Source organism: Nipponia nippon, unplaced genomic scaffold (assembly GCF_047370975.1).
Source record: "Nipponia nippon isolate SJK-2023a ecotype South Korea unplaced genomic scaffold, ASM4737097v1 scaffold_9, whole genome shotgun sequence".
NCBI classification, from domain to species: Eukaryota; Metazoa; Chordata; class Aves; order Pelecaniformes; family Threskiornithidae; genus Nipponia; species Nipponia nippon.
Window position 1 is genome coordinate 46,020,470 of NW_028262413.1, and position 14,906 is coordinate 46,035,375.

The 14,906-nt window shown below is 49.1% G+C and overlaps 1 protein-coding gene across 4 annotated transcripts; it reads left to right on the forward strand.

Annotated features, from left to right (window-relative positions):
- The first annotated feature begins 921 nt into the window (after positions 1 to 921).
- On the forward strand, positions 922 to 14,850 carry ANKDD1A (ankyrin repeat and death domain containing 1A). Of its 4 annotated transcripts, none has more exons than XM_087743129.1 (16): positions 922 to 1,015; positions 3,386 to 3,489; positions 4,176 to 4,274; positions 4,884 to 4,982; positions 5,441 to 5,545; positions 6,431 to 6,529; positions 6,728 to 6,799; positions 6,970 to 7,068; positions 8,182 to 8,280; positions 8,631 to 8,729; positions 8,974 to 9,072; positions 10,015 to 10,113; positions 11,479 to 11,574; positions 12,741 to 12,942; positions 13,676 to 13,807; positions 14,005 to 14,850. In XM_087743129.1, exons 1-16 carry the CDS (start codon positions 982 to 984, stop codon positions 14,064 to 14,066), a joined length of 1,599 nt encoding a protein of 532 aa, XP_087599255.1. In that variant the 5' UTR covers positions 922 to 981; the 3' UTR covers positions 14,067 to 14,850. The 4 variants fall into 4 exon arrangements, with proteins under 4 accessions (XP_087599255.1, XP_087599256.1, XP_087599257.1 ...); XM_087743130.1 differs by having other exon boundaries at positions 8,634 to 8,729; XM_087743131.1 differs by lacking the exon at positions 6,728 to 6,799.
- The last annotated feature ends 56 nt before the right edge of the window (positions 14,851 to 14,906 follow it).

Sequence of the window (14,906 nt, forward strand, 5' to 3'; positions counted from 1 at the left end):
GAGAGAGCTGCGGGGGCCAGACCCACGCCGGGGACCTTGCACAGGCTGAACTGAAATGGCTGTGGCAGAAAGGGCGGCCCTCGTGTAGCTCCAGGAAAGATTTGCTGCCAGAAGAGCCACTGCCTGGTCCTTCGTGAAAAGGCAGTAGTATCCCTTCCAGCCTGGAGACAGACAACAGTGACACGACCAAGCACCCAGTTTTGGAATTTTTTTTTTTTTGCTGTTTTGGAACTTTTTTTTTCTGCCTACCTCAGACCTCCCTGAAACAGATCTGATTCTCCCCCCAGCCTCAGCTCAGCCACTGCCTGGTTCCTTCCCCCTCATGCTATCAAAATGGGAAAGAAAATAAAAGACAAAACCAGACCTAGATGCTGAAACAGGAGAACAAACTAAAACTCTTGAGTGACGAGCGCTTTTAACACCCTCCTGTGCCCACTGCCGTGCCCTGGCTGTGTGGTAGAGGAGAGCACCTCATCCCCAGGAAATGCCAAACACTGAACCCTGCTTTAAGGGAAAAAAACCAACAACCCACCTCATATTTCCCACAGAATAGAAATCCCTCTCCTCCCAAATCGGTTTGGAAACAGAATTAAACTACCCACAGCCTCAAAGTAGCAGCACTGAGCTGAACCACGCTGAGGTGAAGAGCAGCGCTGGCCTAGGTAACGGCCGTGCGGCCCCCTGACTGAAATGGCGGTAGCTGCATTTTCCCCTTCGAGTCATCCCAAAACGGCCCGAAAACACCGTGTTTGTCGGAAAGAGGATTTGTTTTATTTTATTTTCCTTTAAATAACAGTTAAAGAGGCGCTCTGCGGCGGCGGGGCGGTAGCAGCCACCCCGCCCGTGAGGCGGCGGGGCCGCGCTTCTCAGCCCGCCCGTAAGGCGGCGGGGCCGCGCCTGTCAGCCCGCCCTGAGGCGGCGGCGGCGGGCCCGGCGGGCCCAGCGGGGCTGGCGGGGCCGGCGGGGCCGGCGGGCCGCGGCATGGGGGACGAGCTGGCGTCGGAGGGCGATACCCGTGAGTGGGGGCGAGGCGGGGGCTGCCCCGGCGGGACGTGGGGGTTTGTGCGGAGGGAGAGGGTGGGCGCGGCCCCCGCCTCCCCTGGCTCTGGGGGGGACTCTGGGGAAGGGCCGAGATGCTTTGAGAATAACAAGATGTATAAAAATCCATTCAGAAACAAACTCGGTGTATAACCTACGCGGGAATCGAGACTGCTTTTGCCCCAAAGCATCCTGTACCCCTAAGATGCTGCAATTAACACTACTTCGGCGTTTTGGCCCCCTTTATCGACCAGTCCCCGGCCATACTGGGTTGCCTTTGTGTTCTGCAGCCTCAGGTAGAGCCCAGCAGGCAGTTTAGCGCATCGCTTTGCATGCCTTTCATCTCCTTTGCTGCTTTTTTAAATCTCTTGCATAATAATCTGCCTGTGAGTTGGTGCATTGCACTGAGCGTCAGTCACTTAAGTTGTTTTCCACGCAGTTTGGGTTAACTGAATTTATATCCAGTGCCATAAGGTATGAAATACCCCAGAACCTGAGCTCGAAAGAGAAGGAAAACTGCTAAATATCTACTGAAATGCTGCTGTTGGACAGGTGCCTGCCATGATGAGGAGTGCATTTACATTTACAGGGCTAGCTTCGCAGGTCTGGACACTAAGTAGGAAACTCAGACTGTCAAATTGTTTCCCATTTGTTGCTGAGAACAAATAAACTGTGGCTTCTACAGCCTTAGCGATGCAAGGTTTGTTACTGCATCTTCACAGGTAAAGAATAAATAAGTCAAGGGGTGGTTTGGCATCTCTTGGCAGTGATGCTTTGTGCGATCATAAAATGTAAGAACACATTTATGTCACCTGGAGAGCAGGGGCAGCAACATTTGCTTAACTGAAACATAGGATTTACTCCACTGAACGGAGATAAGCATTTGCAAGGAGGTAGCATGTGTGTAGCCGTTGGTGTTAACAACATAAACTCCACAGGTTTTTCCCAAGTTCTCCTGATATTTCCTCTCAAACGAAGGGTCCGTATGGCGTGGAAATGCAGTCCCATTAACGCACCTGACCAGATGAGAATGTGGTCTCGATATACAGTACAGAAAACCTTGTTCCTGCAGAAATCAGTGTCCAAATCCTGCTGCCTTCAGTGAAGCAGCAGATCCAATGCTCTTGAGTGACCCTATCTGGTATTAAGATTTGTGTTATTGGCATTTTTCTTGAGCTAAAGGCTATTGTTTGAAGGTAAGAGGAACAGAAATTGGAGGATGAGGTTATACCTCTGCTGCTCTAAGAGTCCACAGTAGGGGTGCCTTTCTTCTCTGCCTTCCAGAGAGAAATGGGGTAGTGCTATTTAGACAGCAAGTCTCCTGTTTATCTCCTCAATGTGGTGGAACGGGAACAGTAATATGTTTCGATGCCTCTTGCATGGCATGCGGTCAGTGTCTAGTCAATATGTTGATACAAACTGAAGTTGCATTGAGCCCCTGCTACCCTCAAACTGCAGCCTGAGATCTGTGGAGACGTAGAAGAGAGCAGAGCACCTGAGCCAGCTCTCCAGCGGGCTGTGACAGGCTGAGGATCTGACTCAAGCACTTCTCGAAACAGTTCCCCAAAAGCACTGGGGCAGAGACCGAGTCCAACAAAGACTGACACCAGCCCTGCCAAAAACCTTGAGAGTCTCCCTGCGGGGCTGCGGCAGGCCCAGAGTCACAGCCTTGCTCTCGTTTCTTGGCAGGAAGGTTTGTTCGATCAAGGAGAAGATTGCTGGGGCAAGGCCCAGCATGGAGAGTAAACACCCTTAAATTGTGCCTAACTGTGCAGGACAAATACTGCCGGTTGTGGTAAATTATGCGCAGAACTGCCACGGTCTATTAAGAGATGCAACACTAATCGCAGGCCAGACTAGCAGTTTTGTGCTGCTTGGCTGATTCAGGTTGGCCAGAGGGGGACAGCAGGACCATGTGTAAAGGCCAGCTTGCAGAGCAGCGGGATGTAAGTGGAGGGATGGAGGAAGGGGTCTGGATCATCTGCCTGAGCCCTCACACCAGCACTGGGCCTCAGAGGATGCCAGACCTAATGGCTCAAAAGGTTTTGGGGCTGGAGCAAGTCTGCGCAAACAGAGAAAGACACCGAATTAGAAGAGGAGCTGATAGGACTGGGAGAGCACTGATGTGGTGCAGGGGTACTCAGAGAAGGGGAGATAGTGGGGGAGGACGAATCCAGCAAACGTGCCAGTGTCTGTAGCGCTGGGATTCTTGCTGGAAGAATCTCTGCTGTCATCCTTCCTTGAAGCCACTGGGGCCGGTGAGATGAAAGGGGGGTTTGTTGGGACATGCTGCTCCGTGCTCCTTGCCAGCACTGTTTTAATGCTCGCTCTTCTGTCTCTGCTGCAGTGCTTCATTCAGAGAAGGAGTTCCACGATGCGGCGAAGCGTAATGACACGGCCAGGATGGAGGAGCTCATCAGGAGAGGCGTCGACATCAAAGCCAAGAACAATGTAAGTCCTGGGTTTTTCCACCTCTAAGCTGCAGGAAGTGCTGAGGGGGTGTTTCAGAACAGCAGCTCCTTAACGCTACGCTCCTCCTTAGCTGCTCAATTGGTTAAAGCTTTAAAATGCACCGCCCAGTGCTAAATAGGGCCTGTAGCAACTGAGCAGTTTCACAACACACTGGAACCCACAGCACTGTCATCCTGGCCAGACTGAAAAGTTGCAAGCGCTGAGGGAGGGTGATAATTTATAGTTCCCCTCAGAACCCATGTGCCAGATACACGTGGCTGCAATGAAAGGCTTTGATTTTGCTATCTCCATATGCCAAGGCTGTGGGATTAACTCAGTTCCTGCTGCAGGTCTCCCCTTGTTGACCAGTAGGTTCCTGGAAATACGGAATTGCGCCCATCCCTACTGTTTCAATCTGTCTATCCATGGTCAGCAATACTTCTCATTCCGGTGCTGTTGTTACAGTCCATAACTGCAGTTTCTGAGTAGAAGGTGACTAGCAGAGGTCACTATCTGCCTGACAAGAGAGCGAAGAGACAGAGGGCTGTGTCCAAAGAAAACCCTGCACAGTGTGGGAAATGCTGGCTCCATGGATGGCAAAGGAGATTTTGGCCTTCAGGAAGGCTGGTGGATACGCACGCACTCTGCATACCTCAGCCTTCCCTCTCTCCTTCCTTCCCTTCCAGACGGACCGGAGTGCCCTGCACTGGGCCGCGGGAGCAGGGAACGTGGATGCTGTGCGGCTGCTTCTGGATCACGGTGTCCCGGTGGATGACGAAGACAGTGTATGAAGGCGAATCTCCCTTGCGCGTCCTGCAAATGTGCTCTGTGTTGGGGGAGCGCCGGGGACTGGGTGCTGGGCTGGCAGTTACAGACCTTTGCCCTGGGTCAGCAGCACAAGGCATTGCAGTGCTTGGGAAGCTGTGGCCTCCCTGCTGAGGCAGGTGCAGTGACTTTCTGGAGCAAGCCTTGTTTTCAGATGTGTTGGTGCTCTGTCTTTTGGCCTTTTCCTTGCATGCATCGTGACTAGGAAGTAGGCTGGTAGAATGTGTGAGGTTTTCTGTATAGCGTGGGGATGCTTGGCTGCTTCTGGTCATGTTGTTGGGGCTTGAGGGAAGACAGTGACAGCCAGCAAGTTCTCTTTCCCCCATAACAACCAGGCTAACATGCACCATTGACTAGGAAGTGGCAGTCAAGAGACAGGTCTCCGCTCAGCTGCTGCGACCATCCGTGGCAAGAATAATAGTAATTGGAGAAAGTGAGGCTAAAAAAAGCCCAGAGAGAAACAAAAATACTTGGGAGACTTCATGAAGCTAGAGGGACAGCTTCCCTCCAGGGTGGGGATGGTGGTGGCTGCAGTTTAGCTGTAAGTATCTCTCTTCTCTTCCGCCCAGTTTGGAATGAATGCGCTTCTCCTGTCTGCCTGGTTTGGCCATCTCCGCGTCCTGCAGATCCTCGTCAATGCTGGGGCCAAGATTAACTGTGTCAATAGGGTGAGAGAGTCTCCCTACATGAGTCCATCACTCAGCTCCAAACAGTGACGGGGGGAGAGAGAGAGGCTTACCTGTGCGCAAAGGTGTGGGACAGTATCTGCTATGGGGACTACCATCTGCCCTTATGCCTTATTCCTAAAACAGGTGTAATAATTGTAGCTATAGAGATGTACACAGCTTTCTCAGCTCTCATTTGTGCAGTGGTGATGTGGAAGGTGTTACAGAAATGGGAAGAGGGTTTAGTGAATCAGCAGTCTGTGTATTTTAATATAGACCTTGGATGGGAAAATGAGCATTGATACTTCAGTCATACCTTGCTGTTTGCAGCACAAGCTAGTTCAGCCCTAGAGGTGCAGGAAGGCATGGAATGGGTCTTTGCTAACAGAAGCAGGTTGTTAAAAGAGACTGTCCTGCAGTCTTGGAGTTGTTAAACGAACGGTCCTTTATCTCCTCTCCAGAATGGCAGGAACGTGCTCCACTGTGCGGCTCAGAGGGGACACATCCAGGTGATGGAGTTCATCATGGAGGACCTGGAGGACATGTGTGTGGATAAGACAGACAAGGTAGGAAGGATCTTCACTGCTTTGTTTCACAAGGTCTGATCTTGCTCTGCTGAGCTTAGCATGAATGTTGCTCTTCGTCTTGGGAAGAGACTCAGATGCTACTCCTGGAGAACCAAGGGTATCCCACACAGGCTCTGGCCCTCCTGCAGAGCAGGGCATAGGGATGATGAGGATTCTGGCTCTGATCAAGCTTCAGCAGCCAAGGCTTCCCAATGTAGCCTTTTGCAGAATGAATTCAGGAATTTCAGTGTCCTCCTCTTGTGCAGCTGATGCTCTAGGGTGTATTGTAGGTAAGCAATCACCAAGGGTAGCCCTCTCCCAGCATGTTCCAGCGTTAGCTGATCTGTTCCTGAAGGCAGCGTAGGAGCACACAAGAGCTGGCACACACTCTTTCCCACTCCCTGGCCTTCATGGCTCCTAGAGTGATCTCCACTGTGATGCTTGGGAGTTAAATGAGGCAAGAAGAGATCTGCCTTTCCGCCTTTCCCCAAAAGGGCTTCTGACTCACTCGATAACTGGGGTCACAGATATTAATTCCATTTTTTATCCTTATTTGCTTTTAGTAAACTATTTATTATCCTCTATTTCTATGAAATAAACACCGAAAACATCTGTTTTCCAGTGTTTGGCGAGACCAAAGTGCTTGGACTTGTTAGCCCCAGTGGGTAGCTCTGTTCACCTTGTTTTGTTAGGCTCATCCCAAATGTAAAGCAGAATAAAATTAACAGCAGAATAAGAGATATAACTATTTTTGAAGTGCAGCACTTTGTCCCCCTGTGGACTGGGTTTTCACCAAGGCATTATTATCTTGCTGGCAGCAGATGATCTAATCTTATGCTTTCTGAGCCTTTCTTGGACTGTATTTCTTTCTGTTTTCTTCCAAAGATGGACAGGACAGCGTTTCACCTGGCTGCAGAGTATGGGCGGCTGGAGGTGGTGGAGTTCCTAATTCGACTGGGTTGTTCTCACGGTGCCAAAGACAAGGTATGGGCATAAAACCACACACAAGGGAGGTAAAGTCCAAGGGTTAGAGGATGTGATAGTCAGGGAACAGCATACCGAATGAGGCTCATGCAGGGAAGGTGTCAGCAGTTTTAACTATGGTTGTGGTATGTCAGGGCTTTTCTTCCCTATCCGCTTGCAAACCACTTGCACCTCAGTCTGTGTTGGATTTCTCTCCAGGGCTTTTCAGACAGGATACACAGCAATACAGGATGCAGGATACACACCTGGTGGACTGTGCTCCAGTTTAAGGTAGCTGGATTTCTTACCTCCCTGCTACACCTATTAGAAGACTGTTTCAGACTCATGCTACTGGTTACAACCTGCTTTTCAGTCGTGCTGGAGATACTCTGTGCAAAGTTGTGGCGTATGAACACTCGGTCCTGTGATACATATATGTATGAAGTGATGTCTGCTTGCAGGAAGAAAATACAGCATTGCATTTAGCTGCTAAAAATGGACATCTCTCTGTGCTGCAGAAGATTATAGATGTTGGAGTGGACCTTGATGAAAAGAACTTAGTAAGTACATTTAAATTAAATGAAAACCACATCAGTTTCGCCCTTTCCCTCCCTAGAAGTACTCTCCTGCCACAGTCCTCAGCCTGAATAGTCGGTATTGACAGGAGAGGTTTAGAAAACAGCTGATTTTATCTAAAGTGCACATGTATAAATGCAGGTCACACTTCAGAGTATCAGTGAAAGGCAACATCCTTCTTGGACCAATATCCAATTCTAAAGTGTTGCCTTTTCTTCCTGCTGTATCTGCTGCCCTACCGTATCACTCCATTTAATCTGCCTTTTTCCCCCCTGACCCTTGTACATTCAAGTGCCTAAATGGTTATTGAGTGTGTTTTAAACTAAACTTCACTATACTTTATAGTACTGATTTAGTCACCGAACATATGGACCTTCTGTTTGAGATCTCGCTTTGATAGACCTGCTTTGGAAAATTCTGTGGCTGGAACATAGTTAATGATTTAGATAGCAAATATTGGCTGAGTAACGCTGTTATTTATTCCAGGGCACACTCCCAATTAGGTTTATCAGCAATTTTTTTAGACTTATTTGGTTACTGTCTTTGAAAAGTGTATTTGATTGTGATTAAGATCTGAAAGAAAAGGGAAACCACCTTCTGCGGTAACTTGGGTAGCATTTGTTTTCCCCCAGATGAGCTGCCCTTTGTGCAAACAGCAATAATAAAACCAGATAGGAATTCTGCTTGTTTCTTGTAAAGAAATGAGCTGCAGCCCTCAGAAGGGAGAACCAGTGGTTGAGGGCCGTGGGCTTCCAGTTCTGACCCTGTTTCTGGGCTGCTCCAGGAAAATGGTTTGTCTTCATTGTCCATGTGAAATCCTTTTTTGTTTGCTAATGGGCTGAAGGGGAGAAAAGATGATGAACATGATGTCTGTTTTGTGGCGCATGGGCCAGCTGTTTCCAGTGGCAGAAGGACAGAGTGATACATCGGTGGCAGATAATTATGTCCTTTATTTTCCTAACAATCACCCTGGCCCTCAGAATTGGTGTTTTAACATCTCATGGATTCAGAAGACGGGGTAGAGGCTTGCTCGTTCCGCTGCTCTGTCTTGGCCTTGTCTCCAGAAATGCTGCTTGTCTCCTTTTTGCCTTGTCCAGGAAGGATTTACAGCTCTGCACCTGGCTGCTGAGGGGGGTCACAGTGACTGTGTGAAGCTGCTCTTGGAAGCAGGCGCCGATGTCAATGCCCAAACCCAGGTGAGCTCTGTGGAAGTGATTCCATTTCCAGATGCTACTTTGTGGCTTTTTGCCCAGACCTGTGGCCTCCCAGGGTTGGCTCCTGTTATCAGGTGAGGCCGTGTGGAGCCCAGCGCTTCAGAAACAGCGCAGGGAGTCCAGAGGACAGGGCACGTGTCTTTGTACAAAGAGGCGGGTGAAGCTGCCCTGGGACCGGTTTGGCTGTGGAGACAATCTATGAATTCGTCGGTATGGGGGCATGGGGCCCTCGCAGGAGGGAAGCAGGGAGATCTCTGTGGACAGTCTGTATGAACTGCAGCTTCTGAGAAGAAACCCTGACTAATACCTGTCTCTTCTGATGTGCCTCTCAGAAGAAGATGAATTGCCTTCATTACGCAGCACTGCATGGCTATGAGGAGATAGCCAGGATCCTCGTGGATGCAGGAATCCACACAGACGCTGTTAATCATGTAAGTCCTGCTCAATGCTCTCATTGTTTACAAAAAGGCAAAGCCAGTTTGTGGAGCTGTTCAAGACCACAAAGCAACTCGGCAAGGAGCAGTGCTGCTGTGGGGTCTGTGCTTATGGGGCGGTATCCCCAGTCCGCCCCGAGTCCAGGCTGGCAGCTGTCTTAGAATAAGACACTGGGCACTGCATGGTCTTTTCAGTGCCGTGAGCTAAGCTTTTCCTAAGCGCAGGGTCTTCTTTCCGCAGCAAAACGCATCAGCGATACACATTGCGGTACTGCAGAACTTCCCAGCCATGGTGAAGCTCTTGATCGATGCAGAGTGTGACCTTGACATTCCAGATAACGTAAGACTGCAGCTCCTGGTTTTTGTCTTTGAAATGTGAACCCGTTTCATGGGGGATTTGGTCACCTCGGGGACAGGATTAAGGAGGAGTACTTTAAAATGGGGAAAGCCTGGAAGCACAACTTGGGGAACGTGAAACCTGTGAAATGATTCTGACTGTTGCAGTGAGGTAATTGCTTGATGGGCTCTGCCATGTCCCTGGGACCTGTGCGCAGAGACATTGCTTAGTCAGACTCTTTCCTCTCTGTTGGAAGCAGGGGGGAGGAAGTTCAGCCCAGAAAATATTCTGCAAAATGTTTGGGGGGCTGAGAATGGGAGGCAAACCTGGAGGTAGCTGGTTGTCTCCCCAAATTGTAATTTTGTGAATGAGGGGCTTTGCTAACAAATGTGTAATTTCTTTGTAATGTTTTGGTTAATGTTCATTCTTACAGTGATGTTCTCTCCTGATGACACCATAGAACTGCCACATTTCATATTTGATTTTAGTTGTTCCCATTAAACAATCCCAAGGTGCATACAGTTTACAGTGCATACACATTAACCCGGCCCTGTGTCCCAGGAACAAAGAATTGGCAAAGGTGCTTTCCTCCCCTGGCCAGTCTGCCTACAGAAATTGTTTAAATAACAGGAAATAATATAGCCCTATAAGTGGCCCTAGGGAGCTTTATGGAACTGAAGAGGTTCCTTCTTTAGACTGAAATATTATCAAGGAGGCTTCCTAGCGCTGGTGCTGGGACAGACCAGTTCTGCTCAGCCTGAGGAACCCAACTCCGGTTTGAGGTAGGAAGGTGTTTGGCCCTTAGTTTAAAAAGGGGTAGAGGGCAAAGGAGGGCAGAGCTGACAGCGTTCGTACAGCACTTCCTCCTGGTGGTGTTCTGTCCTCTCCTTCCAGCCTCGCACTTGTCCTTCTCTGAAATTTAGTCCTTTCACCCTCCTTCTGCAGAGGCAGCAGACCTCACTCCACATCGCTGCGGAGCACGGCAGGCAGGACATTGCCGAGATGATTCTCATTGCAGGAGTTAATCTGAAGCTAACAGACAAGGTAAATGTCTCCATGGGTTGACTAGATTCTGTGGGGGTATGGAGGGAAAATATGCATGGTCTTTGCCACTGTTTTTCATAATTTTCAAGGAAGGCTATTAATAATACTAAAATCTGGATATTTCCAGGGATAAGGCCTTGAAACACTGCCGAGTAGGTTATTTTGATGTGTTTCCCGGGAAAGAAGTGACTGGTTCTTAGGAAGGTAGAAAATAGTTCACACAATAAGCAAACTTCTTCTTCTCAGAGTTGTTCTAGTTCCTTCTACTTCTACTTGTGCTATCATGCACATTAATATCAAAGCTCTTCTTGAACAATGATAAATAATATACCTCAAGAATTACAGCACACGTTTTAATAGGTTAAAAGTGGGTTGGTATAGATCTGGCACTGGTGTCCAGGGCTTTTGCCCTCTAATTAAATCAATAAAAGGAATTCCAGAGGAATCAGGTACGTTGTGTGCAGCCTGAAAGCATGGTATGTGCCCAGAAAACGCTGAAGGGGGCTTGGCCAGAGATTAAAATAGTGTCTGCCCTTCGCAGTGGGTTAAAGCACACACAGACTCGAAGCCACCTGGCTGAAACGGCCTTCAGCCGCAGTGAACGTTTGCCACCTTCCAGCAGTCTTGTGGAACCACAGCGAGGCTCAACGCAGGAAACACGTTCACACTTTTCTGTGTGAAATTGGGTTTCTGCTCACATCTGAGGCTAGAACCGTTCTCACTGGCATGCCTGATGGCTGGGCTGGCTCGCTTTCCTTCATGCAACTTTCAAATCTTGTTCCTTTCTGCTATTTGCTTTTAGAGATACATACAAATCCCCCTGCCCAATCTAAAATCATGTTCATGTAAGGAGCGTAGTTACATTTTCGTAGTCCCATCAGCCTGTGCTTCTCTTAGGAGACCGTTTCTAATCACGTGTATGTGGAGCCTATAAAATTAATGAGGTTGTATAAACCACTTCAGTTCCATGTGTCAGCAAACCTGCTGTGCAAAAGGCTATAAAATGCCGTGGATCGTCGTGCTGAGCTCGTCCTTGGAGGGCCGCACCCATGTTGCTGGGAGCCTGAAAGCATCCTGCCATCCGCTGTGGGTTACGGGATGCATTCCCAACCGCTCCTGCCAAACGGGCAGATCCCCTGTGGCAAGAGGGATGCTGCAGAGCTGAGAAAATGGCTCCCCATGCCCTGCACACAGTACCTCGAAGCTAGCTCACATCTGAGGTGGTTACAGGCCTTTCGTCCCGGCTGGGTGCGTTGCTGAGCAGGCCGTGCTGCCTGCTCCTACAGACCGCTGGGTGGGCATGGAGATGGTACCTCCTGAGCGTGCAAGGTCTTTTCCAGCTCATTTTTCCCCTTCTAATTTCAGCAAGGGAAAACATCTCTGGATGTCGCCGCCCGAGGCAATCACATCAACTTGGCGGACATGATTATCAAAGCCGATCGGTTTTACAAATGGGAAAAGGTGAGCAGCTTTTACACCACCATCCCCTGCACTTTCCAGGGCAGATGTAGCTTTATCCTCTCTGTTGAAACTCCACATTACCCGCTGTCAAAAGGAAAAGAAATACAGGGCGTCCTGTGACAGCCTGACCTCTACTTTCATCACCTTACTTAAGAAAGACAAAAGTCCTCACCATGCCAACAACATCTACTTAAGGCTTCCCTTATTTAAAAACGCCTCTGTTGTTAAAAACCCCAGGCTGCGCTGAAGGGAACAGGGGTTTTCAGAGATTCTTTGGCTGCTGTTCCCAAAGCCCTGTAGAAGAGAGTGGGGTAGCATTAGTTCCTTTTCCCAGAAGGAGAGCCGGAAGCACTGGGCAGGAAAATGGCGTGGCCCAAGGCCACCAAATGGGATGCGGGGACTTTTTCAACAGTGGAAGGGGGACACCTCTTGCAAACAGAGCGATCAGTTCTGGTTGGAGTTGTACAACCCACTTCCCTCTCAAACTTCCCCGCAGCCGGGGCTGTTCCTCCTGTGCTTCCCGGGGTGGCCCAGCAGCCTCTCCCCTCCCATGGCCCCCTGCGCAAGGCGCAGCTGCTCAGCCCCAGTCCTACCCCAAGCCTGTGCCCAAAGCAATCCGAGCAGAGGGCGTGCTGAAAGAAGAGGCAAACGCCACATCCCTTGCGTCTTCAAGACTCTGGGCATCCTCCCATACCAGGAAAGACAGCGCTCTAGCGGGGAAAGAAAAGGAGGGCGTACGCCTGTGGCTGAGGCGCAGCTTCAGGAGTAATACTGTGTGTATCGGGCCCTTGCCTCGGCTTCCTGCGCAGCCCTGAGGGAAGTCGTTTAGCCTCTTTGCAGTCTGGCACATAAAGGGGGCTGAGCAGCTGCGCCTGCATTGCAGGGGAGCAAGCAGATTTAATTAAACGGTTCTGCATACAAGCCCCAGATAAAAGGCACTGGAGAAATGCAAATTGCGATCCGCATGGGCTTCCACAGCAAAGCTGCTATTAACAGTATTTGTTAACGTGCATGATTAGACCAGAGTGAAACAAGAGAAGAAAAAAAAATAATGTGCTGTGCCAGAATGAACTCCCAGCGACCTGCAGAGCTGAGGGTGCGGGAGGCTGCAGAGCGACAGGTCCATCTGCAGCATCCCAGCCGAAACCCCGGTCCCGCCTTTGCAGGACAACCTGAACAGCGACTCCGACTCCTGGCTGGCAAAGCACTTGAGCTTTAAGCAAGATCACAGGCTGGAAACGCAGCACATTCGCTCGGTAATGTGGAGATTAGCTACCAAGTACCTAAAACCTGGTGAATGGAAGAAGCTGGCGCACTACTGGAAATTCACTGATGCCCACATCAGGGCCATTGAGCAACAATGGACAGGTATAAAACACCGCCCAGGTGTTTTCCTTCCTTCGCTTGGGCTGTGTTTCTAGGAGATCAGTCTGCAGTAATAGCAAAGCAGGAAGAAAACCACCTGGCTTATTTAAAACAACCAAAAGATTAGGTTAAAAATCCTGTTTTTAATGAATGTGGAGTTACCTACACCCTGGAATTTGTCTAGGAGTAAAGCACACAAGCAGGGGAGTTGGCAGCCCGTTGCTTGCTCCTTCTGAGGCACTTGCCAGACCCGTGAATTCTTGCTACACTTCTTGTTCTGTAGGACAGAAGAAACTTGCTGGGTCTGTTTTTTTTTTTCTTTTAAGGAACTGAACCAAGAAGGCAGTGAAGTCCCATTTAGAATTTAAGAGATACGTTAGCGGAAGCAGGTTCCGAGTTTCAGAAACAGATCCCCTCTGGTTCGGTTACTGTAAGGACTCCTGTAGTTGGCACGACGCGAGCAAGGGGCTAAGCTATGTTCTGAAGGCAGAAATTCTGTATTGCCGTGAAAGGTTGTCTGACAAGCCCAAGCTCATCCGTGGCCCACTCCATTCAGTTTAGCGTTAATCTAGCAATCACGCCACAAGTAGGAATTAAGCTAAACTGTACTTTAGAGCATCCTAGTAAAATCCAAAGAGGAGGGCGGGGTGTCCGAACCCGCCAATTCGGAAATCCGCCCTGGTCAGGGCTGCACACTGTGAAGCACAGGATTTCAGCTGTGGTTTGATCTTGCCAGGCACTAAAAGCTACAGGGAGCACGGCCACAGAATGTTGCTTATCTGGCTCCACGGCGTGATCGCGGCAGGAGAAAATCCAATCAAGGGATTGTACGAAGGCCTCGTGGGGATCGGAAGAAGAGATTTAGCAGGTAATGCTTTTGTCTTCCTTCAAATAACACACACCGAGCACAACAGAGAGGAGAGCTTCACTGAAGCCAATTCACACAAGCTGGAAGCCACCCTGCCCCCTGACTACCATTTCTTTCTCTTCCTTTGATAAAGAGGAACCCATCCTGCCACGGCTTTATACTTGCTGCGCAGCAGAGCGTTCTCTCTTCTTTTACAGAAAGCATTCGGAAAAAAGCAAACGCGGACTCTGCCTCTCCACGGAAGTGCGTAGCGATGTAACAGCGGGAGGGCAGCGGTGGTTCCTTCAGCTGAGGCACCCCCGGCTCATCTTGGAGCTACCGGAGAAACTCTTGCTCTGCTACCGAGCAGAAGGCAGCTGCAACTTAAGGGCTTCTTGTCATGAAAAGCTGGCATCGCTGCCACTTCCTTCTTGGCCCAAAATGACCAGCGCTAACGGTCTCAAACGCCTCTACGCAGAAGGGAGACTTTTATCAGCGATTGCACGTGGTCTGGGTACTGCAATAAGTCCGGTGAGCGAGCCTCGCTTGTCGTACTGTGAGTATCAGGAAATATGACGCTATTTTACTGTAACTTGTTTTCATCACATTTTTATATAGAAATTTTTAACTGTCAATTTTTTAAGTTATTGAGGGGAAAGCCTTTGTTTTCAGAAACGTTCTTTGCTTCCCTTTTTGGGGCAGGAGGTTTGTCTATCGCTTGTCTTAGACGTGTTCCTAACTTCCCTATGAGGGTGGGAATTTAAGAAGAAAGGTCAAGGCCACCACTTGGTCCTTTTGGAACCTTAAGGGTCGGGATCATTTGTGTTTCGACTCTTCACATTAACATATACTGTTTATAAATCAAACAGGGAGCTTCTTTAATCCCTAGGTTACAGCTTGAAAAGTGTAAGATAAGAACGGTCACCCGTTATCTACACGGCCTCCGAGAAGGAGATACAGGTTTTTAAATGCCGATTTGTCATGTAATACTTCATATTTATTTTTTACAGTGTTTCAAGGGGAAAATAATGTCTGTCTTTCAATAAATCCAGATTTTACCCTTAGTTATGGCTTAGTCATTCTTCATTAAAAAACTACTACATAATTCTTACTTAGAGCT